Source organism: Grus americana, chromosome 7 (genome assembly GCF_028858705.1).
Source record: "Grus americana isolate bGruAme1 chromosome 7, bGruAme1.mat, whole genome shotgun sequence".
Classification (NCBI taxonomy): Eukaryota; Metazoa; Chordata; class Aves; order Gruiformes; family Gruidae; genus Grus; species Grus americana.
Window position 1 is genome coordinate 41,124,068 of NC_072858.1, and position 25,399 is coordinate 41,149,466.

Below are 25,399 nucleotides of genomic sequence, written 5' to 3' on the forward strand. Positions count from 1 at the left end.
AATGGCACTAATAAGAGCTTGGCCATTTGTCAGGACTCTTAAATCTGTTTGAGGATGGAGTGTGGACACTTCTCGTAACACTCCCCCTGTAGCTTCAGGCTGTCAAGCTGTTGAACAGCAAGAGCAGTTCTCTTTTCTTGCCGTTGCTATACAGACTTGTTTAAGCTGGAGTTACAGGGCTTGAGGTTAGCACGCTAACATTTTATAGCTGGTAGGGCCAGATGCGCTGTTAGACCACGTTGCATGGTTACTGAAGTCAGAGTTCCTGAAAATTGCAGACAAATTGAGACAACAAAGCAACTTTCGGAGACTTCAAAGTCACGTTGTTCCTCTGCTCTTTGGTGTCGCTATCAGATGGGACTTAGCAGTTGACAGCTTGGCCACCCTGTGCTAGAGGCTGGTTTCCTTTGCACTGCAGCTCTCCGCAGCCGGGAGGGTGATGGGTGATGCATAGTGGAGCAAAACTGACAGCAGCTTGCGCGCGAATGAGGAGTGGGCTGTTTAGGAGCGGATTAAAGCGAGTGCATGCCTTGCTTGCCTGAACTGGAAGTAAAAATTTGCATTCCTGGCAGTTGTGAAGTTTTTTTTCAGGCCACGGATTCACCAGTTTAAATCTGTTCTTTGTTAAATAAGATTCATATTTGGCTGGAAACTGAGGGTCGGGGAAAAATCAACTGGTGTCCTTTTATTTGCAGGTGTCGGGTTCAGGTTTTGCAGTAAGTTTTCTAGCTCCAAAGCATGACTTAAACAGTGATCTGCATTCACAGCTTCAGGAACACTCAGCTTCTTTTAAATTTCCTTTTTTAAAGAAACATGAAGTCTAATGCCTGGTAGATCTTCCTGAAGCCTTTGATTGTAAAAAGCTAATAGTTTTAAAGTTGTTTTTTATTTGTGTGTTGATTTAAAATCTGTTGTCAGTGTTGGGTTTAAAAAGTAAAGCCATATGTAAATTCTTAAGCACTGCATGCTCTAGCATGCTTATAAAATAGGAAGATTAGGTCATTTGCTTTCTGTTTTTCTGTTGCAGCCGCCTTCGTGAGCAGAGAGAGGATAAGGGATTAAATACTTTGAAATAGGACTTCATAAAATTACTTAGAAATTCTGATGGCTCACGTTCTAGATATTAATTGGGAATGTTGATCATTGCAGGAAAGGCTTTAGCTGTCTATTTTTGCAACTTTCTTGTGGCTGCTTAAGAACTTAAGAATTGGTAAATATTTCGGTATGCTTTTTTGGCCACCTTCCACTATTAGGAAGAAGGCTGAATTTGTGAGCAGAATCGGTTATAGGACCAACACGAGTAATTTGCTTTTTTATCTATATGTATGTAAAATTCAAAGTGTATACTGCATATTCTTTAATTTGATCTTGGCATGATGTGAATATATAGACAGCTATTTTTGAAAGTGATTATAACTGCTGATTTGCATAATGATACAGGATTTTCCTCATAGCAACTGGAAAGACTATCATCTTTAGCATGTGGGAATGATTTCAGGCTTTAAGAACAGTGTTTTGTTACAACTATGAACAGCATTAGAGCAAAGGTGTTTCTGAAGTGGCGTGTGGATTATTTGCTTTGGTATGTCTTCAGTATTGATGAAGCATCGCTTTTTCCTTGTGGAAAAAGGTAACTTAGCAAATTGTTGGGTGCTTCCATTTTAAGGTTCCCTGGCTATAGCGTTGTGTTGTCTTCGTTCATTTGAAAGCTGAAGTTTTGTTGTTAGTAGGAAGTATGAACTTGAGTAGAGGATGGCATTTTAGTGTTTTGCTGTTGTGTATCATGAATCTGTCTCATGGTTTTTTTTTTTAATGGTGTCTAACTAAAATCCCAGAGTCCATGTTTACAAGATTGAGAAAGGAATGAGTGCTTTAAAAACTGTTGAAACCATTTCTGGGAATGGGTTTCTTAGGAAAGAGCTACTTTGGCAAAGTGTGGCAGGTTTTGGTTTTTTTTTTTTTTTTTTTAAAAAGCCTATTTCAAATTTTGGTAGTTAGGACAGTTTGGTTAACTTTGTTTTGCATGTGTTGTAGAACTGCCTCAATAAATGGCTGAGGCTTTTTCCATTTTCATTTGCCTGTCTGAAAAAAAAAAAAAACCAACCAGCTTTGAATTGATAATGAACTTGTTGCATGTTTTAAATCATCAGTTCTTCCAGATTTCTAAAATTATCAGTATCGTTACCAATTTCATGATGACTCAGAATTCTTGCTTTGAATGTAAGCCCAGCTTCCAAGCTCCCTTGTAAAAAAATCTTGTCTTGGTAGCAAATATCTTAATTTCAGCTTTGGAAATCAATGTTAAATTAACTGAGGTGTGTGAAGCAGTGTCTCTGAACCGTGAGCATGGCTGGTGATAGAAAAACTTGCTGAAGGTGATGCTTCCAAAACTGGCTGGGCTCCGTACCCTTCCATGCAATGATCACGGGCTGTCGCTGAGGAGGATTGTTTCATTCCCCAGCGTCAGCAGTAACAACCATCCCCTTCACTTGCTGCAGATCTTGGGGCATCATTTCGCAGGAGAGGAAAGGGTGGAAGAGCTTGGTTTTTATGGCAGCTTTTTCAATTAAGTGACGAAACTGCTATTTCTGCTCAGAGATTTAGATCATCTGTGCAAACAGCCGCAGCACTTCCACTCTGTTCTTCCATCTTAAGTTGCTCCTTAAAGCAAAAGGCATTCTTCAGTTGCTTGAACCAATGAAAGGGTTTCAAAGCAATGTGCTTCTTCAGCATGCTTGCAAGAAGATATGTTAAAAAGACACGCAACAATCTTCGCCAGCAATACGAATGCATTTGTCATAGTTTGTTGCTTGCTTGCATGCGGTGCAGGTGAAGCCTGCAGCCTCGCACGCGTGCTGTGGAAGGGTGTCTTGCTGCGGCCGGTGTCCTTTAACGCCAGCTCCGTTGCCGACAGAAGAGTGAGTCAGCGGTGGCCTGTGAATTGCCTTCCAGTCTAAGACTTTGAGATAATAAGTAAGGTACTTCAGGACACTTAGATTTAGGTGGGAGAGAAATTGGCTTGCCTGTTTAAAAAAACAATCATGTGTTTCTAAAAAGAGCCCCCCTCCCCCAGGCTCACTGTGGGATATTGGTTTTTCAGCAACACTTCAGTTTTTGTACTGTCAGGTTGCAAAACCCCAGAGCATACAACACTTTTATTGAATCAGCATCAGTAAATTGATTCCTAGTCTTTTTTTTTCCCCCTCTCCTCTTTTTGAAGTCTTTTTCCATTTTCTTTACTTACTGGCAGATTGTATAACATCTTTTGCAGTACCAGCTCTGGGTTTAAAAATGCACCTGTAATGATGCATGGTTAAGCTTAAGCATTCAATTCTGCTGGCTTGCTCCTATTTAAAAGAAGAAATGCACGCGAGCTGCGCGTGTACCGGTCGTGCATCGCCCTTGGGGAGCGAGGGAGGGGAGAGGGGGGGTCACATGAGATGCGGGAGCCAAAAGGGGATCACGCTTTCCAAAAGCGTGAGACCGCCCCGGTTATTTTGGAACTTTTTATCTCTCTGCCTGCGTGTTTTGAGGCTTCGGTGTTTGGACAAGTCTGTGAGCCTGCAAACTGGGAACGCTGCTGTTAAGATGTTCTGTTCCCTTCGCTTGGGGTGTCTGTCTGCTTCGCTTCCATCTTGCACCAGCTGGGAATCCTGGAAAGTATCTCGTTTCTTAGCCGCTCGGAGAGGAAAAGCCAACAGCAGAAGAAAAGCATCTGAACATAAACTGCAAGCTGAAGCGCGTGAAAAAAACATGTAGTAAAGCTCACGATTGCGAATAGAATTTAGAGCAAGTTCCATGGTAATTTGGTGAATTTTGCACATCTGTCTCATGGGTGATACTATAGCTTAAACTGAGTTTTGTTTTGATGTGGTGTGTCAAAATGAATTTATTTCACCCCTGTTGCTAGCATGAGTACTTGTCATCTACAGAGGAGCGCTGTGAAAGCAGGCTAATACACTGGATGATTTTGCTGTGGTAATTTATGTAGCCCTGCTCCTCGGAGCAGGATGGAAACGGAACTGCTAAAACTGACAGTAGGTAGAAATTGGGCTGAAATCAGGAACGAGGAGCGGGTGGTGGGGTGTGCTAGCTGAAAGTCAGGTAGTTCGCTGTTAATAGGCATCGAGTGGGTGCACTGATTTATAACCAGTTTCTTCTGCTTATGGCAAGTAGTAACTGATAAAATAGTAAATAAATTGCTAATTCTATAGCGTCTTTTTTAAAATTTAACAAAGAGGTGTGGACTGCTTGCGGAGTAAAATACATTCAGAGTGAAGGTCAAAGTTAAAGATTTATGTGATTTGATAGTATCTGAAGTTATCACAAGCCCTGAAAGTTAAGCAATGTAATGTTTTGGGTGGGTTTTTTTTTCCCCAGGATAAGCTTTTGTTTTAGGGTTTGGGCAAGTACAGAATAAATTGGAAAACAGACGTGAACCCCTTTCAGTGTCTGTATTTAAGGCAGCTACAGATATTTGTTTGGAATTTTTGAAACCTTTCATATTTTTCTCATTGTCTGCATAAATCATCTTTTGAATAGTCCAAGCAGACCAATGTCTATTAATACTTGGATTACAACATAGTAAATGCTCATTCTTTTTTTTTTTTTTTGAGTAGAGAACATTATTTCCGTGTATTCAGTTCTTAATGTTTTTCTTAAGTCTTCTACTTAACTGTGTAAATGCAGAACTTGGTCCGTGCTGCTTCCCTGTGAGTTCTTAGGCTTGTGGGAATTCTGCAAGGATGGACTAAAGTAGTTTGTATCCTACTTCAGGCTTTTTTTCTTGTGTACAAGTAACTGGAATATTAATATCTTGGAAGCTGCTGCAGTGTTTTCTGTTCCGATGATTGCTCGTTGGAGCTTTGTTATTTTAACCATAAAAAGAAAAAATATTCTTACAATCGTGGAATAATTTCGGTTGAAAGGGACCTCTGGAAATCACCTGTTTCAGGCCCCTTGTTTAAAGCAGAGACACCTTCAAACATATCATGCTTTGTTCTTACTCCTTCTAAAATTAGTTTGAGGAGGAGTATGTTAATGTGGTAGGCTATGGTCTCTTTTCAAGCTGCTAGTTTCATTTCTGTTTTGCTTTTCAGTGAAGCTTCTTCACTACATTATAATTTCTAATAATGTTTTAAAAAACTTGGGAGTACTTTCATTTTTTTTGAGTTCTGTTTAGATAAAAATAATAATCCATACATCATTACACCACCAGGAAAATAAATACCAGTAATTTCCTAGCAATTAGTTGTGAATTCTTTACTACATCGACTCTAGATGTTAACTTGCAGTTTTCTTATTTGGCTTTTTTTCCTTAGCATTAATTTGTTTTTGCTAAGAGATGCTTTTCCTAAGTTCTTTTTCTCAGGTTGCTTTTGGCAAGTGAATTACAGGTAGTACAGAATAAGAAACTAGAATATTTTTCCAGAAGGGGGAAATTTATTTAAAAAATAATATATATAATCCTTTTCAGATCTATACGTTCCCATCTATTGCAATATCTTATGTTTAGGTGTTCAGAGCTACCTTAGCAGCTGCTATAGTGGTCTGTTATGTAGAAATCGTGGAATGTGATAAAAACATTAGTCTTTATGTAGCCTTGCTAGGGCTTGCATGCCTGAAATACACTTTCTTGTTTGCTTTGCTGTTTTGGGTGGTGTACCTATTTCAAGTTTTAATTTTGAACATCTTGCAATTTAGTCACACGACTATTTTAATAGTTTCCCATTGGATTTAGTATGCCATTGAAAACGTAGGGAAAGACCAGTGTGTAGCATCTGGGTGATTCATGTATTCTGGAAGGGGATTACTTGGCTCTGCTTTTCCAGTGGATTGCCTTCCTAATGGTTGGTAACCATCAGCTGCCCAATAGCACAGACTTCTAGTAAGTTATCTGTTTGAGATGTAAGGAGATTTCTGTTATAGTGGTCAAATTACTGTGTTTTCAAAAGCTTCCCTCCTGATTTCCACCCCCTCAACCTTTTTCTCAGTGCTTTTTTTGTTTGTTTTTGGAAAAGATCACGTATTATTGCATAGATAAAGCTGAATTACTCGTCTGGGGAGTTGGTCGGAGTTGTTGCTCCTTTGATGCAGTTAAACGTTTGAATTATGTCCATTTAATGCTATTGTAGAAATTTCACATGCTTTACAAATGTTTCCATAACTTGCATATTCAGATATTTATCCAAACATAATTGCTATGGGTTTTCCTGCGGAGAGGCTTGAAGGAGTGTACCGGAACAACATTGATGATGTAGTAAGGTAAGGCTTTATTTTTTTTTTCCCCTTAACCTACTCTTGTAAATCTTAAGTATCCTTTTCTGCACTCATATATGTTCTGCAAAGGAAAGGACGTGTGTTCTGACTCGTAGAAATGGCAAGATTTTTACGTCTTGTAGATGTCATCTTTTTAGCTTTCCTGAAAAATGTTGGAAACAATGAAAATGATATTTTCCAGAATTTTAGGCCAGGCTGCTGTTCTGGGTTGATCTCAAATGAACGTAATCTGCTTTTTAGTGTGAAAAAATGACTTCAGTAAATTATGTTGGAGTAGAAGGAGGTTCTTTGCTTTTAGAAAGATGTCAGTCCATGCCTCTCTTCACGGTGTTGAAAGTTTCCTCAGATAGCTAAGGGCATTTCAGCATACATTTGCCCGTATCCTTTCTTCAATTGATAAATGTAGTGCTTCATAAGTTAATATTGATTTAAAGAAGTAAATATAGGTGACTTCAGGTAAAGGCATTCACATCTGGCTGTGTTCAGTAATTGCTGGCTAGGAGAAAAATCAGCTAAAATTCATTATTGCTGGTGATGCTTGGTAGCACATTTTGGGGGGGGGAAACCCCAACAAAAAAACCCCAAACCCTACAGGTTGTCATTTTTAACATCAAATAAAGTTACCTACTCTGAACTGCTGGATACAGCTATGGAAGATGTACTCTAGTGTTTTAGGAGCATCATTATAATTTGTTTTGTCAACACCCTATCTGGAGGATGTAGCGAGAGGTTGCATTAAAAACTAAATACTTGGCAGAAGCTGCCAAATCTTAGTGTTGTTAGGATCCTGTGTTCTCATTTTTTTAAGTCATGAATGATGCTTTTGAGATCATGGGCATTTGAGGTCATAAGTTCAGTAGCTCTCCAAGAGACTTGATGGATAATGCAGTAAGGGCATGATTATGCAGTGAAGTTGGAAGTAGGCGTATCTGGGCAGGAGGGTGCTGCTCCCAGGTTTGAGATGCCACAGAAAGTTTCTCGTAATCGTAGGCAGGCTGAATTAGCGCTGCTTGAATTTCACTGGTAGTTGTTTGCATCCAAGTTGGTACAGAAATGAGTTGAGAGAGCTCCTTGGTTCCCACCCCGGGAGGAATCGTAACCTTCAACTGAGAATCAGTTGTCTGGAGGCAGCGACTTCCCTGCGCAGCTGCAGTTAGCTTCAAATGAGTTCGAGGGGGTTTCGTTTTTGCATATTTAACCATCATGACGAAGCTCGCTATCCGCGAATAGTACTGAAAAAGTCAGAGGCTGGATTTGACCAGGCTGGCAGAAGCGACCTTGTTCTGTCACTTTTTCGGAGCTGGTCGTATCAGAGAGGTTCAGCATGGCAATCTGTAAATACTCTTGCAGAGCGTGTATGTCTCTGCTAGAATTGTTAACGGAGGCGTGAAGTTGTGTTTTCTAATTGTGTGATTGCACACAAGAAAAAGCTTTTGCCGTCCTTCTGGGATGGTTAAGGGGTGTCCCACAAACTCAAACTATCTAGCCATCTTTCTTTACCAGCAGTCAGAGCCACTTTTTCATTAAGTTGATGTGGGCATTGCATCTGCTATGTGAAACATGTGGTCCCTGATGGACTCCACCTTCAGAAATTGTAGGACAAGGGCAAAGGCTAGATGTGGAGTAAATGACATGGGATTAATCCAAATAAATAATAAAAGCAGTAGTCTTTGAAGGCCCTCTTCCATTCACAGCATTGGTTTCAGTTGCTTCTGTATGAAGGAAAATATACTTCATTGGTTAAGTATGTAGGTATGTGTAAATTAGAATTTTGAAAGGGAGTGACTATATTATTATTAAGTTGTCCATAAGTACTCTGTTGATCAAAAGGAATAGTGATCATCTAAAAGTGTAATCAACCAAATTAAGATATGGAGACATGTAAATTAAGTGGCTTTAGTGGATGCTAAAGTAGTGTTACGTTTGCCCCCTATTTTTAAATGGGAATAATGCACCAAACATGATCGTGCAGCATGATTCTGCATGTTGCAATCAGCAGGTCCTCATCTGTTCCTGTCATCTTTTTATTGTGGAGTTTTCTTCTAAGAGGTTTTTATGCAGAAATTCAACGTGTTTGAGCTCCGATGCAATTGGTATTGATCCAGAATACGGCAGTGGCCTTTTTCTGAATAGCTGGTATCCTGACAAATTTAATGCTAACAGTGTATGAGAAGTACGACCTGGACTGCTGGCCGTCTCCTGTGACGGACGCTTGGAGAGGTTTTGGATGGAATTTTGTCCTTAGAAAAATACTTGCGTGAAAGCTTATATGCTCAGCTTTGTGGATGTTACTGGCAGAAGCGGAGTCAGCTCTCCTTGCTCTCCAGTGTGTTCTAAACAAGCGAGGACATCTCCTGAAACAAATCGCCATGTCCACCATCTTCCTCAATATCTCAGTCTGCCAACAGGGGAGCCGGTGGGAGTCATCAAATATTTTTTCCGATGAAATTGGAATCCTGTTCTCAATGCTGCACGAGGAGCGTTCACATCTGTTCTTATTTTAATGCATGGGTTTAACCACAGAGTTCTTCTAGGTTCTTCTGGAATATTATGACTGATAACCAGAGCTTGTTTTTGCTTGAGCTTTCCAGGATTTTAGCAGCTAGTGTTTCTTTTCAATTTGAACAGCATGTTCTGTCATGGCTAATTAAATTCCTTCTGGCTGATGTGCAGATACACACTGTTGATGATGTTAAGTGTAAACATTTGTATGTTATTTCTTCTTGAACATTGCCAGGTGACACATCATATATAATCACAGCAATTTTGATGAATCATGTTTGCAGTTTGGCTCTCCGAAGCTTATATAGGAAGTTTTTGTTACGAAGTGAGCATGAAAATGAAATGAGTGTGAAAAAGTATAGTCGTCTTCCTCCTCCTTTCTGAACCCAGAATATCATCAGGCAGTGGCAAGTAACAGCCATGTTAAAAAACCTGATATTAAAAGAAATTATTCTGGCTGTTCTAACTGGAATACAAAAGTTATTTTAACTGGTTTTTTTTTTAATTGGAAGTACCACTGTGGCAAAATATTTTGCATGGATGATTAAATTGGAAGTGAGTGTTCACAGATACCTTGTGTAATTGATGCTTTCTGCTCTAAAAATAAACAACCCTTCCTCAGCTTAATATATTGATGTGCATATATCTTAGAAAAATCAGTGCAGGTTGGACCATACAATAAATGTTTCAGCTGCAGGTCAGATCTTGGTCTCCTCAGTTTCATAAATACTCTTACACTATGGGATTATTTGTCTGAGTGAGGTTTGCAATGCGCTGCCTCCTTGACTTTGAGGCACTGCAGGGCCAGCTGGGACTTGGAATGCAGAACTGCACATGCTGGATGGTGCTTTAACGATGCTGCAAATTAAGGTCAACGTTATTGCAATGTATATTAATACGTGCCTTTTTTTTTTCTCTTGAAGGTTTTTGGATTCAAAGCATAAAAACCATTACAAGATATACAATCTGTAAGTATGCTCTTATAGATGTATTTTCCAAAATAATGAGTTCTAAAAATAGCTTATGAGTGAAAGTGGCTTGTTGCTGTACTGAAGCAGATCTAGAGATGTTGTGCACATTTCTTAAAACAATTAAGCCTGATTGAGAGCACTGTTACTTCATTTAGTGGAGCTGAGTGAGGTTAAATGAAATGCTGGTGTGTATTCATATTACTTGAACGCTTTTAAATGACTTGGCATCTTGCCCATCTGGAGCTTGTACCATGTGATTAAAAAGTGAAAAGTAATTCACAGCAGGCTTTCTGTTAATGTATTAATGTCCGCAGTGAAGAAATTGCCGAATGACTATTTTCCTGGGTTTTTTTTTTTTAATTAAACTGTATTGGTACTCAGGTTCTGCTTTCTTCCTCACTTTTCTTGACTGTCCCTGTTTATTACTTTGAAAAACCTATTGCACCAATTGGTAATGTGATGTACACTTTTGTAAGTGTAATGTTTTCCCCTGAAAATTTAGTTATGCAGAAAGCTGTTCTTCTTGTAGGAGGGATTTTTTTTTGTTGTTGTTCCCTGATAATCTTTATATGTTAGCTTAGGCAACTGTCACTTGTATAAATGATTTGGTGATGTTGAAAAGTAGGTCCTGGCTTTCCTATCCCTCATTTTTTCCTAGAAATCTAAGTTGAAGTTTTATTGATTCTCTGAGCTGTTAAGGCTTTGGGGTTTTTTTAAATTAATGTTTCTAAATATCTGCAATTAATGGAAAAATTACTGTAGTATGGAAATCCAGGCAAAGCATTACATTGTAATCTATCAGTCATTAAAAGTAAGTATTTAAATGTGTCTCTACATTAGTTGAAGGATTATGCATCAAGCAACTCTGTTTCCTGATGTTGGAGCAAAGTGATATTAGAAGCTGAGAAATTGTATACTGGTTATTGAAGTTGTCTGTAAAGCCTGGGGTAGGATGGGGCAGGCAGAGATCTGTAAATAAAATATGCATTCAAATAAACTCGTTGGACACCTTTCATATAGTTCAATAACAGAAGTATTTTCTCCCACTTAGAAACTCTCCAGACTGTTTGCCTTTTAATAAATGCTGTCTTGGTGGCACTTACAGGTGGAAAGGACAGTGCTTCCTAGAATAGCTGATAGCTCCTCCTGTGTGTAGGTGCAGCTCTCCTACAGAGGTAACTTTCTGGATACCTGCCTTTGAAGTCTTCTGGAGCTCAGCACTAGGGATCTGTATCGTGTAAAATTTAACTACTGTGGTTTTATTAGACCCCCACCCCCCAAAGCTTCCTGAGAGCTTCTCCTTGGTTTGGGGAGCAAAGCAGAACAGGACAGGTGTAACTTAATTTCCTGCTGCTTCTTGGGTGCTGAGTTCAGCTGTCAGGGGGTGTGAAGGGTCTCTGGTATTGCTTACAGGATCAGGGTTTGCTGAGCCACCTGGTACTGAGCTTGTTTCGAGCTGGCTCGAGAGGTGGCAGGTTGTAAAACAATAGGTTGCTGTGTGTTGACTTCTAGGCTTGGTCAGAAAGTAAGAGTTTAGTAACACTTCTGTGCATCTTAGCAAGTAGCTCCTCAGAGAGGTGTTGCTTGAAAAGTTTCCACTTTGCTGTATGCCAGCAACCTTGTATTGCTTTAGAAAAAAGCAAAAAAACCACTCCCCGACGCAGAAGCAACTTGGAAGTTTTTAAATGAGAAAAGCTGTGATGAGACAAATGCATTTGATGTTTATGTTGCTGATACATGTGTGTTCAACTGTGAAGAGAACTTGTCCAGGTGTGCCAAAGGTTTTTGTCTTCAGGTTCTTCATGTAAAAATTCCAACACTTGAGTTTTCGGTGCAAGAAGCCCCCATCGAGATTTTTTTTTTCCTTTTTGCTAACTTCAAAACAATCACAATTGCAGCTTCTGAAAATTACTATATTTGCTCTCAGACAAAAACTTTTGCAGGATAAACCATCCTTTTAAAGTGTGTGCATTTTCTCCCCCCCCCCCCCCCCCCCCCAAACGTGGATCATTTGTGAACAAAGATTCAAGTGATTACTGCAGAGCTTGGAAAGCATAGCTTTTGAAATGTGTATCTCTGGCTAGAGAGGCCAGGTTATCTCTCCATCTTTATGCAGGCAAAATTTATATACACGTTAAGTACATAAATGCCATTAGGTGAATCGTTGCAATGTTTGGTCGTGAGATGGGAAGAAATTGTAGTGTTCAGGTAGTTTGGAGAACAGCATCTCGTTAGATTAAGCAGATCCTTTGTAAATAATCAACCTGTTGTCTGTTTTTAAAAAAAAATAAGGGAGGTGGGAGTTCAGAGGAGTTATTTGATTATAGTCAGGATTATTTCAAACACTGTCATGGGGTTTGAGTTCCCTTAAGGTAGCTGTTAAATGAAGTTGATAATGTGTATATTGAGCGGTTTTATTTAAAAAGATTTAGAGATTTTTCTGAACTGATGCTTAAATATCAGTTATGCCTCATCCTTGTATCTTGGCTTTTAACTTCCCAGTGAATGTTTGAGCAACCAATTTAATTTTGTTTCTTGTTTGTGTTGGTTTTCTCATGTGTGCCTTTAACCCTTTGCTATTTCTTCAGTATTGTTCTTTATTTTAACATGTTCTTTCACTTTCGTCTCCTAACCACATACTGCCAAATCGTTACTTTCCCTAATGAAGTCATCTCCATCTTCTCCAGTATATTTCTTTTAACTCTCATACAGGCAGATAGTTAAAGAAGCTGTAATGAACAATGTGGATTTTACGTGCATGCTTTCTGTACCTCTGCGTACGTGCGGTTGGGCTTTGCATAGGCTGCCATCTTTTTGGTAGCCTGTAGTCCTGTCATCAGTGGGATCACAGTTATGATCAGAAAAGTGTCTGGCTGGCAACGCTTAGGATCTGGGTTGCTTCAAACTTTAATTGTAAGAAGGATTAGATGAAGCATGCCAACCCACTCCTCACCCCCAAAATAAAAAAAGTAATTCAAGTTTCAGGAGATCTGACTGTATTACAGGTCTAATAGCTTATTAAAAAAAAAAACCCAAATGCATTTGAAATGCTAAGTAATGGAAACTTCCCTAGAGTATGTGTCGGGGGGATCTCTGCTGCAGATACACGCATGTGTTTGGTGGAATGAAATGGGACTATATTTTGTATGTCTGGAGCTCTACGTTGCCCTGTGTTGTGTACAGCTCCCATAAGAGGGCATAGAGAGTGACATGGCTATGTTCTGTGCTCAGTTTCTATCCTTGGTATCAACAAAACTATTTTTTATCCCTTATGGTATGTTACTTGACACTCTCTCAAACTTCAAAATTTGAAGGCTTTTTTGCCCATATGTGGATTTTTTTAATGTTTTGAAGACTTTCATCTCTTACTACCCCTTCGAACTGGGTGTTTCTTTAAAAGGAAGAAGGAAACTTTTTTGGATAAGATGCTTGGTGTTAAATGCTTTGACTCCTAGCAGGCACAACTTCCAACATCCAGATGCCGACTAGCCTGGAGCAGGCTTTGCCTGGCACGACCGATGGCCGCTCCAGCCGTGCTGACCCCATCTTGGGTGTACATACCGCATCTAACCTTTCTTCTCAAAGGCTCAAGTGCAGATAATGGTTTTTTGAGTCCAATCTGCCAACTCAGCCTGTGCCATATAGAGTTCTGACCCAGAGAAGGTGTCAGCAATGTGATGAGAGCTGTAAAAACTGCCAGACTTTTCCCTAGCAGAGGCTAGAGTTGAGAAGGCTCTGGAATTCAGAGAAAGGGAAGCACTGAGTGCATGTTCAAACCCAGCAGACCTGCCTGTCCCTGGTGCACGAGTCTTGTGGACAAAGCTCAATGCAGCACGTGAGGCTCCAGTTATGTGCAACAGTCATACAAGTAGGAGCCTAAAAGTTTGCGTGTCTGAAAGTGTCAAGTAAGCTCCATATGGCTCCAAAGGCTGCAGTCATAACATACCTCTTAAGGAAGAAATAAGTTCATATGAGTCCTGAAACTGGTGTGGGTATTTGAACCCTATTAAGAGTACAAGTTGTAATCAGAACAGAAGATCTAGATGTGTTTTGTCTACTGAAATGACTCCCAATCATTGAGTTTCAACCTGGAGTCCTGTTGTTTTGAGGCAGGATTGTTCTCGTTTTCCTTTCTGAACTGCATTTTCACTTGCATTGCATAGGGATGCATCATTAGATGTTAGAAATTCTTTACTGTTAGAGTGGTGAGGTACTGGAACAGGTTGCCCAGAGAGGTTGTGGATGCCCCATCCCTGGAAGTGTTTAAGACCAGGTTGGACGAGGCTTTGGGCAACGTGGTCTAGTGGAGGGTGTCCCTGCCTGCAGCAGGGGGGTTGGAACTAGATGACCTTTAAGGTCCCTTCCAACCCAAACCATTCTATGATTCTATGATTTTGCCTGCAGAGAGCAACTCCAAGGAAAATTGAGGGCATCTACTTCTTACTGCCTTTCCCCTGACCCCCACCGTATGATCTAGCTTGTTCCCTTACAGCGTGCCAGTTTGGCTGTATTAGAGCCCTATTGATTGGATTGTTTATATCTGGCTACTGATGTTTGTCCCTAGGCAAGTCATCCTGCAAGGCCAATACAGTGTGGTTTGCTGTGCTACTAGCTAGCTAGAGTGGGTTTCTTAGAGTGATGAGACAGACATTGATGCAACTCCAAAGTCTTAAGAAATGTGCTGTTTTCCAGGATCTGTGAGGGGAAAACTGTCTGACCGGCCTTTTGGGTATTTTTGAGTTCACCTGATTTCAAGAACAAATGCCAAGTTGGAGAGCAGTATCACAGTCTCTCTGCTTGATACAAGTGCTAATATTCGGTGGTGCTTTCAGTTGCCCATGGTGGTCTTGTTGCCGTCCTGTAACTGGAGGAAGAATGCTTGCTTGGGTTGCACTAGCCAAGGGTCTTTGAAATGCCCTTGTGATCCCTAGCACCCATGTCGTTGTTGAGGCATCTTGACGTGTGTTTTGAGTTCAAGAGTCAATTGGATGAAGGTCCTAGCCATCTACTCTTTAGGTGTTTGTGTGGGAGCATAAAGCGGCTGGAGCTGTTCATACTGTGGTGTTAAACGCTAATAGTGTATCGCATTACTTGCGTGAATGTCTCCATTGAGTCATGCTGACTAAAACGTACCGATGGGCCACTGTTGCCATATGAAAAGTGTTTTTCAGTAAAATAACTGCTGTTTTAGTGGGCAGCTTTATACATCTGCAACAAAACAGTTTTTCTCTATGTAACCTCTAGCTATAGTTTTAAATCATAAAGGTGATGGGTATATGTGATTTTCCCATATGTTGATCTGTATATTCCAAGGTGTGACAGATGTTGGGAGTGCCCCAGAGACTTGTCTTGAACTCTTGTCTGTTTTTCTTTTAGATGTGCTGAAAGACATTATGACACCGCCAAATTTAACTGCAGAGGTATGTTGTTACTGTCTAGTATGTGTTCTTCTTTTTAAACTTCAGTGTTTCTGTATGAAGGTATAAAGGAGGAGCCGATGAATAGTAACGTAGGTGATTGGGGCACAAGGAACGATGTCAGATTGCTTTGAGTCATTGGAGGAACTTGCTGTATTCTTGATGCTTTCAAAAAAGTATGTTCCTGACAGTTAACTAGATCAAGATCTAATAAGGCAATCAGAAGTCTACTGTTACAAAAATTTTTGCAGAATGGGTTGTATAGAAGTTTCTGTTCCATTCAGTGTGCAAACTTACTGTAAAATTTAGATGTGAAGCTTAGAGAAGTCTGATTTTTTTATGCAGAAGCATCACTTAGAATAAAAATGGAGAACACTTAAGCCACTGTTGCTGTTCTCATGTAAAACAACTTCTTGAAGGTCTGGAACAAACCTTCAGTTGCTTTAAAAAGAATAAAAATAATTTAATTCCCAAGTGATGCCTCTTTGAGATGAATTGGTTCTTAGACACATTTCATAGCTACCAAAACCAGTGGGGAAACCTTTAGGGGCTCCTTTTGATCAGACTCTTGGTGAGTAAAAACTGATGTACCTGTTTTGTCAGTAGTAACTCCCCAAGTATTAAATAAATAAATACAGATTCACCTTTGTTCTTTGTGCAGAGGAACATCTCTGTGCACTGTAGCAGAGCTTGTAGTTCCTCTTCATGCAATGCTTCAGAATGGCTGGGTCGATAAGGATTACTTGTGTGTACGTAATTGTAGGAGACAATTTTTGCCCTTACTGGCTAATACTAACTATGTTGCCTCAAGGGTTCAACTTTTTTTATTCTTGTTATTTTAAACCATCCCTCTAGTTGTAAAGAGTGTGTTTAGAATATGACCAAAATGTAATTGGCTGCTTTAATGTCTGAATATAGAAGGACTGAAATTTTCATTTTGAAGTCATCTTCGCTCCTGATTTGCTCTTACGATGTTGAATGACAGTGTCCTGAAACCTCACTCAATACATCCAAGCCAGGAAAAAAAAAAAAAAAAAAGTATTTTAAGATCTGCTTGAGCAGTACTTGGGGTAAGAGGAGAAAAGGCATAAATAAAAAGGACGTGCTTCTAATACGTCCAGAACATATGCTTGCTTTAATTTATGCTTTCTATTATGGGGGTGCTCAGACCCCTTCACTGTCAATCCCAGCCCAAAATGTTGTTTGTGGCAGCACCTTTTACAGCTCCTCTGCATAAGACAACACTGTTGTTGGGAGCTACATGTTGCATTTTTTTTCTTTTCATCCCCAAATTAGTTACCTTAGATAACCAAACTGGTGACTCAGGGCTTCCCTTAGGAGAGGAGCAATAGTTCTACTTTAAAATCTTCTCAAGTGAATTAATTTCAAAGGGAACTTCACATTTGTACACTTAGCATGAAACACCATAGTGGTTCATTATTCAACTTGTATGCTCTTGCATCAAATTCAAAACCAAACATTGAAAGCTCTTAATTTTCTTTGGACGCTAGCTTTCTGTCTAGGGTTTTTGCAGCTTCTGAAATATTTCCATGCTGAAAAATTGCCTTCTGCTTTGCCACAGGCTTTCCTTTTTATTTTCTTTGCCCCTTTATGTGCTATGGGATTTTTCTTGTGACATTTAGGAGCTTGGAGAGAGTAATCAGAACCGTTCTTCATGCTCTATGCTCCAGTGTTAGGAACCAAAATCCACGGAGGACCTGCACCCTCTAAGCTCAAGGTTGTGCAGCTTAATGTTTCCTAAGGTTGCTTTCTGATTCTTAATCCCTCTGCGCCATCGCAAGGCACGCATTTCATCTGTTCCTCATTCCATCTTTGAAGAAAATACTGTAAAGTTTGCCTTTGATCCCAAATCTTGGAGAGCATCTTCAGCATACTGTTACTGCTTTGGATTTTTCAGGCCATTCTCTCAGAACTACTTTGTCTCCTCTCTTCATGGGAACCTTATTGGATGTAGTTAAGATAGACTTAAAGCTGTACAGACAAATTTGCAGCATCTCCTAACAGCTTTGCTTCTTAGGGGTCTCTAAATAAATTCCTCCTTTCATTTACACCTGCTGCAGAAAGTGGCAATTCTTTAAGTTCACATATAACGATCATTTGGGGAGTCTTTGTATCTTCCATATGGAAGAATTTTTTAGTGTATGTTCATGAAGATTTGCTGCTTCTTTAACAAACATTATTCATTTTATCGGGCTTCCCTATTTGGTCTCCTGGGAGATAAGGGGGCGGTCTGTACTGCGAGTGAATAAACTGTCCTTGCGGATCCCTCTTGAAAGGCTTCGGACTTGTGCCGTGATGATTTAGCAGTTCCATAACTTCATCCCTCACTTGTGCTCTTTAAAGTCCTTGGGGATTCATCAAAAGGAGCCTTGCGTGTATGACAAGAGAGTAGTACTTATGAAATGGATACAAACACTTGCCAAAAAATGAAATGTATTCATTTTTAGACCAGAAAAGGAAATGGTGTTTCTAGCTGAGAATTTTTAAATGAACCAGACTTGTATTTGTAAGATCCCAAGTCTGTCAGTCAAGAATTGGGGTGCACTTTATAAAGTGGTGTTCTCCAGATGAAGCTAGTACAGCCCTATGGTAATCTGCCAGTCAGCACGGCGTTGCCTGTCATCTTATCTGAGGTGTTAGAGGTTTGGGTGCTCCTCTCTGCTCATTGCTTATTTTTTTTGCTCCCTTGAGTTTTCTTTCATTTCCTGCATGCTCGCTTGAAATTCTTTCCATCTCTAGATGGAAAAAGTGTTTGTGTGTGTTTATATATCCACGTAAGAAAAAGGACAACTTTGGTGGTTTGGCTTTAAAACCTAAAAGTATTGTGAGTGCCTTACATGAGATTTCTTTTTTCAATTACTGTTTTTTAATATGGAAATTGCAGGTTTTTGTTTCAAAACCCCTTTGAGCAAATTCTGAGAGTTTCTTCCCAACGTAGACCCAACTATGGTCAGAATTTTTCAGCAGTGACTGAGGTCTGGCCTTGTTTTCTCTCAGCAGGTAGTCTAATTATTGCTGGAGTAATGGGTTTTCGCAAGGTTATTGTTAGTGCCAATGCACTCTTAAATTCTAGAAAATTCGTGATGTGAGATACAGAGTCTGTGCCACTTGTTTCAGTGGTGCTGTGAAATAGTCTATTCGTGTAGCAGGGTGCTTGTTTATGTATTACTAGAGAAATGTCTGCAATGCATATAATATGCAGTACATTGCTGAGTAGTGTTGGGATAAAAAAATCACATATCTATATGGAAGATGGGGGTTTTATTTAGACAGTTAATTCTTTGCATGCTTGTCACAAAGTTGACCTCTCTAGTTGAGCTTGCTGTAATTTCCTTTTGAGATTTTGATAAATTACTACTTCTCATTGCAGTTGCACAGTACCCTTTTGAAGACCATAACCCACCACAGTTAGAGCTTATCAAACCTTTTTGTGAAGATCTTGACCAATGGCTAAGTGAAGATGACAATCATGTTGCAGCAATCCACTGTAAAGCTGGAAAGGGACGAACTGGTGTAATGATATGTGCATACTTGTTGCATCGAGGCAAGTTTTTAAAGGCTCAAGAAGCCCTAGATTTCTATGGGGAAGTAAGGACCAGAGACAAGAAGGTGAGCTATTTTCTGTTCTTCTGTTCTCCTACCTGTATCTTTATGCTTTTCCTGCTCGAGGTCAATTTGAATAGTCAAGCCCTTGAATAAATACTTTCCATCAGTTGCTATATCTGGTTTGATTTAGCTTTAATGTTACTGGATCAGTGCAGTTGTTCTAAATGAAAAAGCTTTCCTAAGCAGCAGTAGTAATTAGTCACAATACTAAAACAGTCTGGTTTTTCCATCTCCTGTTCAAGATGATCTGGACAGTTTATTTTAAATAGCCTTTTAAATAGCGTTCTGCTGTGTGTCATGTCAAACGGGCAGTTGATGAGTGAACTTTCTCGTTCAGCATTTTCAGCCCAAATAAGAGGATTATTCTAGCTTGTTTTGCCTGAATGGATGAGTTGTTCATCTCCTGAGTTTCTCTTAACTTCTGTGGTGGTGTTTGGAGGTGCGTAGTCATTGCAGTGCACGTTACAGTTGAATATCCCTACTGGAAGAGTCTGTTGGATGCTGCTTTTCAATAAAAGGGTAGTTAAGCCCAGACATTGGCTGCCTCAGAGCCTGCTTCATGGGGTGCTGCCATTTCGTTTCTTGTACTTCTCCTGAGGAGAAATGGGAGGACCTCATTTCAGAGAAATGATGTTCATGGCTACAAGAGCTTTCTGTTAAGACCTTGTCAGTGGTAGAGGCAGACTTAGCAGTAACTGTATGTTGGAAATTGCTGGCATGGTTATGCCTCGTTAATGGGAATTTAACCTTCTTATTTGAAATCTTCTCCAAATATAATAAGGTGAGCCTTGCAAGGTCACTCCAGCAAGCTTCCCTGCTCATCTTCCATCATTTCCTTGTGCATGTTGGTAGAGCAGCCCAGGGGGATCACCCCGGCAGGCCAGTTTCAGCTACTCAACTACAGAGCTCTCTGTGTTCTTGTAATATTTGCATAAAGTATTAATTTCACAGTGTGTAGACCTCTAATAAGCAGAGCTTCATGTTTGACGGCTCTTGAGAGCAGAACTGTCACATAAGGAATTTTAGAATTTGGCTGTTAATTCACTGGAAGGAGCAAATAACTTCTTAGTTTGCTCTCTTTACAAGATGGAGCTGTTATTCCGTGTACTGCTGAGAAGGTAGTTGTGGTGTAATACTAGAGTGGAGACAGTGTCAAGGTTTCCCATCAAAACTTTGTGGCTTTTGGTGAGAGTGCATGATAGTGAATAGGAGTGAGCCGTGATGAATAAACAGTGTAGATTGCTCCTGCTGATCAAGATTATCTAAAGAGCCGGGTAAAATATCATGAAAACTTAACCAGTACATGGTGAAGCATGTTGTACCTCAGCTTTCCTTTTGTAAAAAGAGGGTAGTATTTCTGTACATCAGTGTACTGAGGGTAAGGTCATTTAGGTGTTCATCAGTACCCTGGTGGTACCTCTGGCATGTTTGAGGTAAGGGAGAATTTAGTAAACAGGATTAGTGAGAGCCTTGTTTAGCTTCACTGTAAATATTGTCTGTAACCAGCAACTTTGTTTTGGTTTTGATGTCTCTACTGGAAGAGTTGATTTTTTTCTTCCCCCTCCCAGCTCCGCTTGAGCATGGTTATCTTTACGTGAACAGTGGGCAGCATGCAATTCACACAATCCTTAAAGTAGTGTTCATAAACAGGTATTCCAGTGCAGGTTCTGGGAGCTTTCTCTTCCTTGTGGCCCATATTTCAAGGTTCTGTGTCATGTGCTGTTCTCTGATTTGACGCCTCACCACACTTTATATAACTGACTTCCTGAACTCAAAACCAAATTTTCTTCATTTAAAGCAAGCACAGGGTGTGCACTTTGTATATAGCTGCTCAGAATAGTATAGCTAAAATCACTGTTGCCATTAATGTGCATGGCAAAGTGATTCTCGAGAGGGTTTAGTCCATGCCAGCAGGAAGTGTGAGTCTAATTGCAAGAGGAAGTATGACTAATTGGTCAAGAGAACAACCTCAAGTACTTCTGTAGCAAGCTTTTTCCCAAGTGCCTGCTGGGAGAAGCAGCTTCATGGAGGCCATTGCAACATCAAGTGAGAGTTGTTGTAGAAGAGGGTGACAGTTCCTAGATAGTCTGTTATAACGTAGTGTCATCCTGGGAAAGGTAGTGGGAGTAAAGCATTGCAGAACTGAGTCTAAATCTCTGTCACTGACCAAAAACTGTTGGTTGGTTTTCTCTATGAGCTGCCTCTTTTGACTTCTGTAACTCATCATAGTGAGGAGAACTTTTTCAGAAGTAGAATGACAGGGATTGGAAAGTATTGGCTAAATGGTTGTGTCTGTCAGTCACCACCACTGTAGTAGCACAGGACTGATTTCTATCCTCTCTTTGAACCAGGGGAGACAAACTGTTTTCTGAAGTTGGATAAAGAACTGTAATTGTCTAGCCTGTTTTCAGAGCTGGGGGAGAAATAAACTCCCCAAAAAGTCTTCTAAAAAAGCTGCTGCTGCTTCCACTGTTTGAAATGGTTAGCTTATCACCTGTTTTTTCCTTAAGATGGACACTGAAATACTACTGTGATGATGAAGACTGACAACTTACCTTCCTACAGCTGGAGAAGGTCTTTATTTATTCCCACTTCTGCCTTGAAGGTTTTATGATGAGGATTAGTCTTGGAAGAAAGTGTAGTCTACTCAACAGATAGGTATCCGCTGGGGCCAACTATTTGAGTGCTTCAGCTGGAGATGGTCCATTCAGGAGCATTCTTTGACTGTCATCCTGTTGTATTTTTAGGAACAGCTCCTAATAGTGGTGTAACTGAACAGAAAATTGAAACCAATTATTTTGTGCGAGGAAGTCTCAGAATGACTCTTTAAGCAGGTTAGATATCCAATGTCTGATGTGTTGGAGCTGATCAGTTGTGATGCCTGTTTGCTCAACAGACTCAGGCGACAACCTCAGCTAAACCTGATGCCGTAAGCCTAGTCTGAGGCCTGCAGCAGCCTAGTCTGAGGCCTGCAGCTTTAGCTTTACTCTCACAGTAGGGCATGTTGTTGAAGCGAATGTGGGAATATTACTTCCAAAAATGCTTGTTCTTCATAATGCTGCCTGTGCTACATTGAGAGAAGGACCAGGAGCAGCACCTGACAATTTTTTGTGATGTTTACCTACCTCGGTACTGCCTTGTGAAACTCTGGCATAGGGACTAGAGAAGCTATCTAACGTCCATTTTAAAAACAAATGATGATGATAGATGGGAAATGTGAGCTTCTCAAGGAGCACATACTTGAATTGCTTCTTCATTCTTTATTATTCTTGAGTAAAAGTAAGTGGAGGTCGATCGCACCTCTCAGAATATTAGCTTGTTATAAAAGTGTTCTGCTTTGAAATCAGGCCTTTGGAAAATGGAGAACTTTGTTGCATTTCAGTGTGGCAGGTTTTTAGGATCTCAGGGTAAAGGCTGTGTCTCCAGGGAGGAAGGATCTCTGGCCAGAGGGATAAAACTGCCCTCTTTGCCGAGAACTGGTTTTTCTTGGATATTCACTATCAAAAGTGACTGTGTTCCCTTTGTTCTGGTCCCAGCCCTGGTTGTCCTGGTAAGGTGTGCTGGGGTTTCTCCATGAGTTACATCCTTTATGGCATGAAGAAGCTTTGCACAGAAAAGGATGTGTTTTCCTTACCTGACTGGCAAATTACTGATGGCTTGCTCTGAGGCTGGGATTTTCTCAGTCGTGACGCTCAGATCCCAGGAAAGCAAACTTTAAAGCTCCCTTAAGAAGTGGGTCTGATAACTACTGAGATGACATCTGAACCAAAAAAATGGTCACTGTAGAAGGCTGCTTAAGAAGGTCATTGTACAAGTGCTGTAGGGAAAAGACTTGTGTAATTTAGAAACAGCTGAAGTGGTAAGGAGACATAATTATCAACTTTTTTTTTAAAAATAATGGCTGGAAGTTAATATTTTCATGTGTGCAGAATAAATGCTTACTAATTTAAAAGTACTCTGGCCACTCTTAACGTAGGGCTGTTGTAAGGTGAAGCAGATGTTAGAACTAACAGTTTATAGAAATACCGTGTTCTGCGTTTTGTGACCAAAGTGCTCACAGACTTGTATATGAAAACCTTTTGTTTATCTCCAGTTTATTGCAATTTCACATTTAGTTTTAATGCGCAAGTTTACTTACTGATGCTGTTGCAAGTATATAGTATGGGTTGTTATAAACCATGTAATGCATTTTCTAGGAAATTAAATTATTTTTCATCTTTATCACTTTTGCTTGAAAATATTAGGTATAAGAGCTTTAAAACTGTTCCTTTTCTTGAAGTTTAAGTTGATTTAAAATCAGTAATAAAAATGTTCTTTGGTTATATGTTCTCAGATTCAACTCATGTTCAAATTCAATTCTGTAATTCAACTGAAGTCTCTTAACAGTTTGGGTTATTGGGCCTACATTAATGAAACTTTCCACTTTTGGGTTTTATGAAAACATTTTAGAAGGACGTTTTGTAATAGAAGGTAGTATCTGTCTTGAGTACGGTGGCACCTCCTGCTTAACGTCTGACACTCCCCACCCCAAAAAAAAGCAGCAGCACGAAACCATCTTTTACATGACCCTCAGGGTGTCTGAGGTGTTTGTTTTTAAGATACGGAAAAATCTGCATTCTTTGCCTCATTGCTTGAGGTGGCTGTTTGGAGATACATACTAAAGTAACTGGAAAACCACTGTCCCGCTTTTTCAGTGCTGGGGACTGGTTGGTAATTAATTGCCTGGTGTTAGATAATGTATGCAAAGAGCTTCCTCTTAAACGCTCTGCAGGATGAGTACAAGAGATGAGGACGTGTGTCCAGTGAAAGGGGGAGCATGTATGGAGTCTGCCTTTTGGGAATGGTTTGGAGGTGGATTAGGTCTTTGCTAGTCCTTAAGGTGCCCAGGATGGTATCTAATGAAGAAACCACTGAGGGTCATGACAAGTGACGGTACTAAAAACCTGCGTGGCTGGGTTTCTGTGCAGTGTAGAGAGCAGTGCAGCTCTCCCCGGCTCTCTAGGTACAGCCAGCTTAGATGCTTTGCTCTGTGTGCTTGTCTCCAGTGTAGCTGCTGCAGAGGTATGCTCAGCATAAATCATGATCGTTTATTCCAGATGCTTTAGCTACCTTTGCAGTCATGGTTTATTTGCTTTCAGTTATATTCTGAGGTAATGGATAGGAGCTCTGTTAGTGATGCTAATAAATGGTTTTGATGGGTTTTGACTTTTGTTTTCCCTTTGTTTAGGGAGTGACAATTCCCAGTCAGAGACGCTACGTGTACTACTATAGCTACCTGTTAAAGAATCACCTGGATTACAGACCAGTGGCACTGCTGTTTCACAAGATGATGTTTGAAACAATTCCCATGTTCAGCAGCGGAACTTGCAGTAAGTACCCAGCACCCCGTTAACCCCTGTTAGCTCTCCTAAGGAAATGCATCGGCATTTGAACTTGGTTTGGTTATGTGACGGTTGCCAATCTGTTACGTGACACAAAGAGCTGCATGTCTTGATGGAGGAGAAGATCATACTTAAATACTTCATGTTCCAAAATCTGCCGGGCTAGGGTGGTCTATCCATTAGCATCCTCCCAGGTGTAGTAAGTTGATGTCCGTGAAGGACTCATACGGTTGTTTCACTACCGTTTTAAATTGGGATGCATTTAATGGTTTGAAGATAAATGATGCCATATATATATATATATTTGGATATTTGCTCCTTACTTTTTTATAAAAGGCTTTTTTTTTAATATAGCAACTCTTGGGAAACACGAATTGCTGAAAAACATTTGCTTAATGGTGTATTGTCTTCAAATGCAGCAACATCGTTCTTCCTGTGATGTTTAAAAAAAATAAAAATTGGTTCAGCTGGATAATTATCCAGTTAAGTGTGGAATAAACTTTTCTTTGTATAGAGGCTTATGAAGTATTAATACACCTGTAAACGATTAATCTGATTTGCTGACAGTGTTAGTAAGGAACAGCAGATTCCTTAAACTTTGAAGTATAAATACGAATTCACTTCTGTCCCTTTGTGAGCTGTGTTACAGGGCAGTAACTGCCTAGTGTTGCGTGTTCATTTTTTTTTTTAGTGGAAAAAGTCTTTCTAATGGTTTTGCTATGGCGATTACTGTAGTGTGTAATTAATTTCAGTGCCTCCTGTGGCTTTGATTAAAATTGCACTATTAATATTGTTGTAAGACAGTACCTGAACATGTAACGCGCATAAGAAACAATCAAGCAACTTGTCAGGCTAGCTGTATTTACAGGAGGAGGAGGAAGGGAGGAGCTTCTGCCAAAAAACCTCTGCCTCTAGGGTAGAGGTGTGGAGGTTACAGATTTCTGCAATTACCACTTATTTAATGTTTTGGATAAACTGTGCTATACTTGCGAAATCAAGCTACAAGTATGAATTGTTCGTGTGAGCACTTGTTTGTCCGTACCAGGCTGTTAGCATGCTATTTTCATAGTAGGATGTTGGGATAAACAGAAGATTTGCTAAGCACATAATAAGAAGAGTAACCATCAACTTCAGCATCTTTGTGTACTGCAATATTTTATGTTTCCGTGGAGTTTTCAGTGATTTTTCAGAATGTGAAACCAATGGTCTGTGTTATTTCTTT

The 25,399-nt window shown here is 40.0% G+C and overlaps 1 protein-coding gene across 1 annotated transcript in view; it reads left to right on the forward strand.

The window, feature by feature from the left end:
* PTEN (phosphatase and tensin homolog) overlaps positions 1-25,399 on the forward strand; it is a 51,319-nt gene that overhangs the window by 11,808 nt on the left and 14,112 nt on the right. Inside the window, exons 4-8 of the mRNA XM_054831967.1 lie at positions 6,180-6,264; positions 9,705-9,749; positions 15,129-15,172; positions 18,561-18,799; positions 24,024-24,165. Of these exons, the coding sequence (XP_054687942.1) occupies positions 6,180-6,264; positions 9,705-9,749; positions 15,129-15,172; positions 18,561-18,799; positions 24,024-24,165 (555 nt within the window). The remainder of the gene's footprint in view (positions 1-6,179; positions 6,265-9,704; positions 9,750-15,128; positions 15,173-18,560; positions 18,800-24,023; positions 24,166-25,399) is intronic.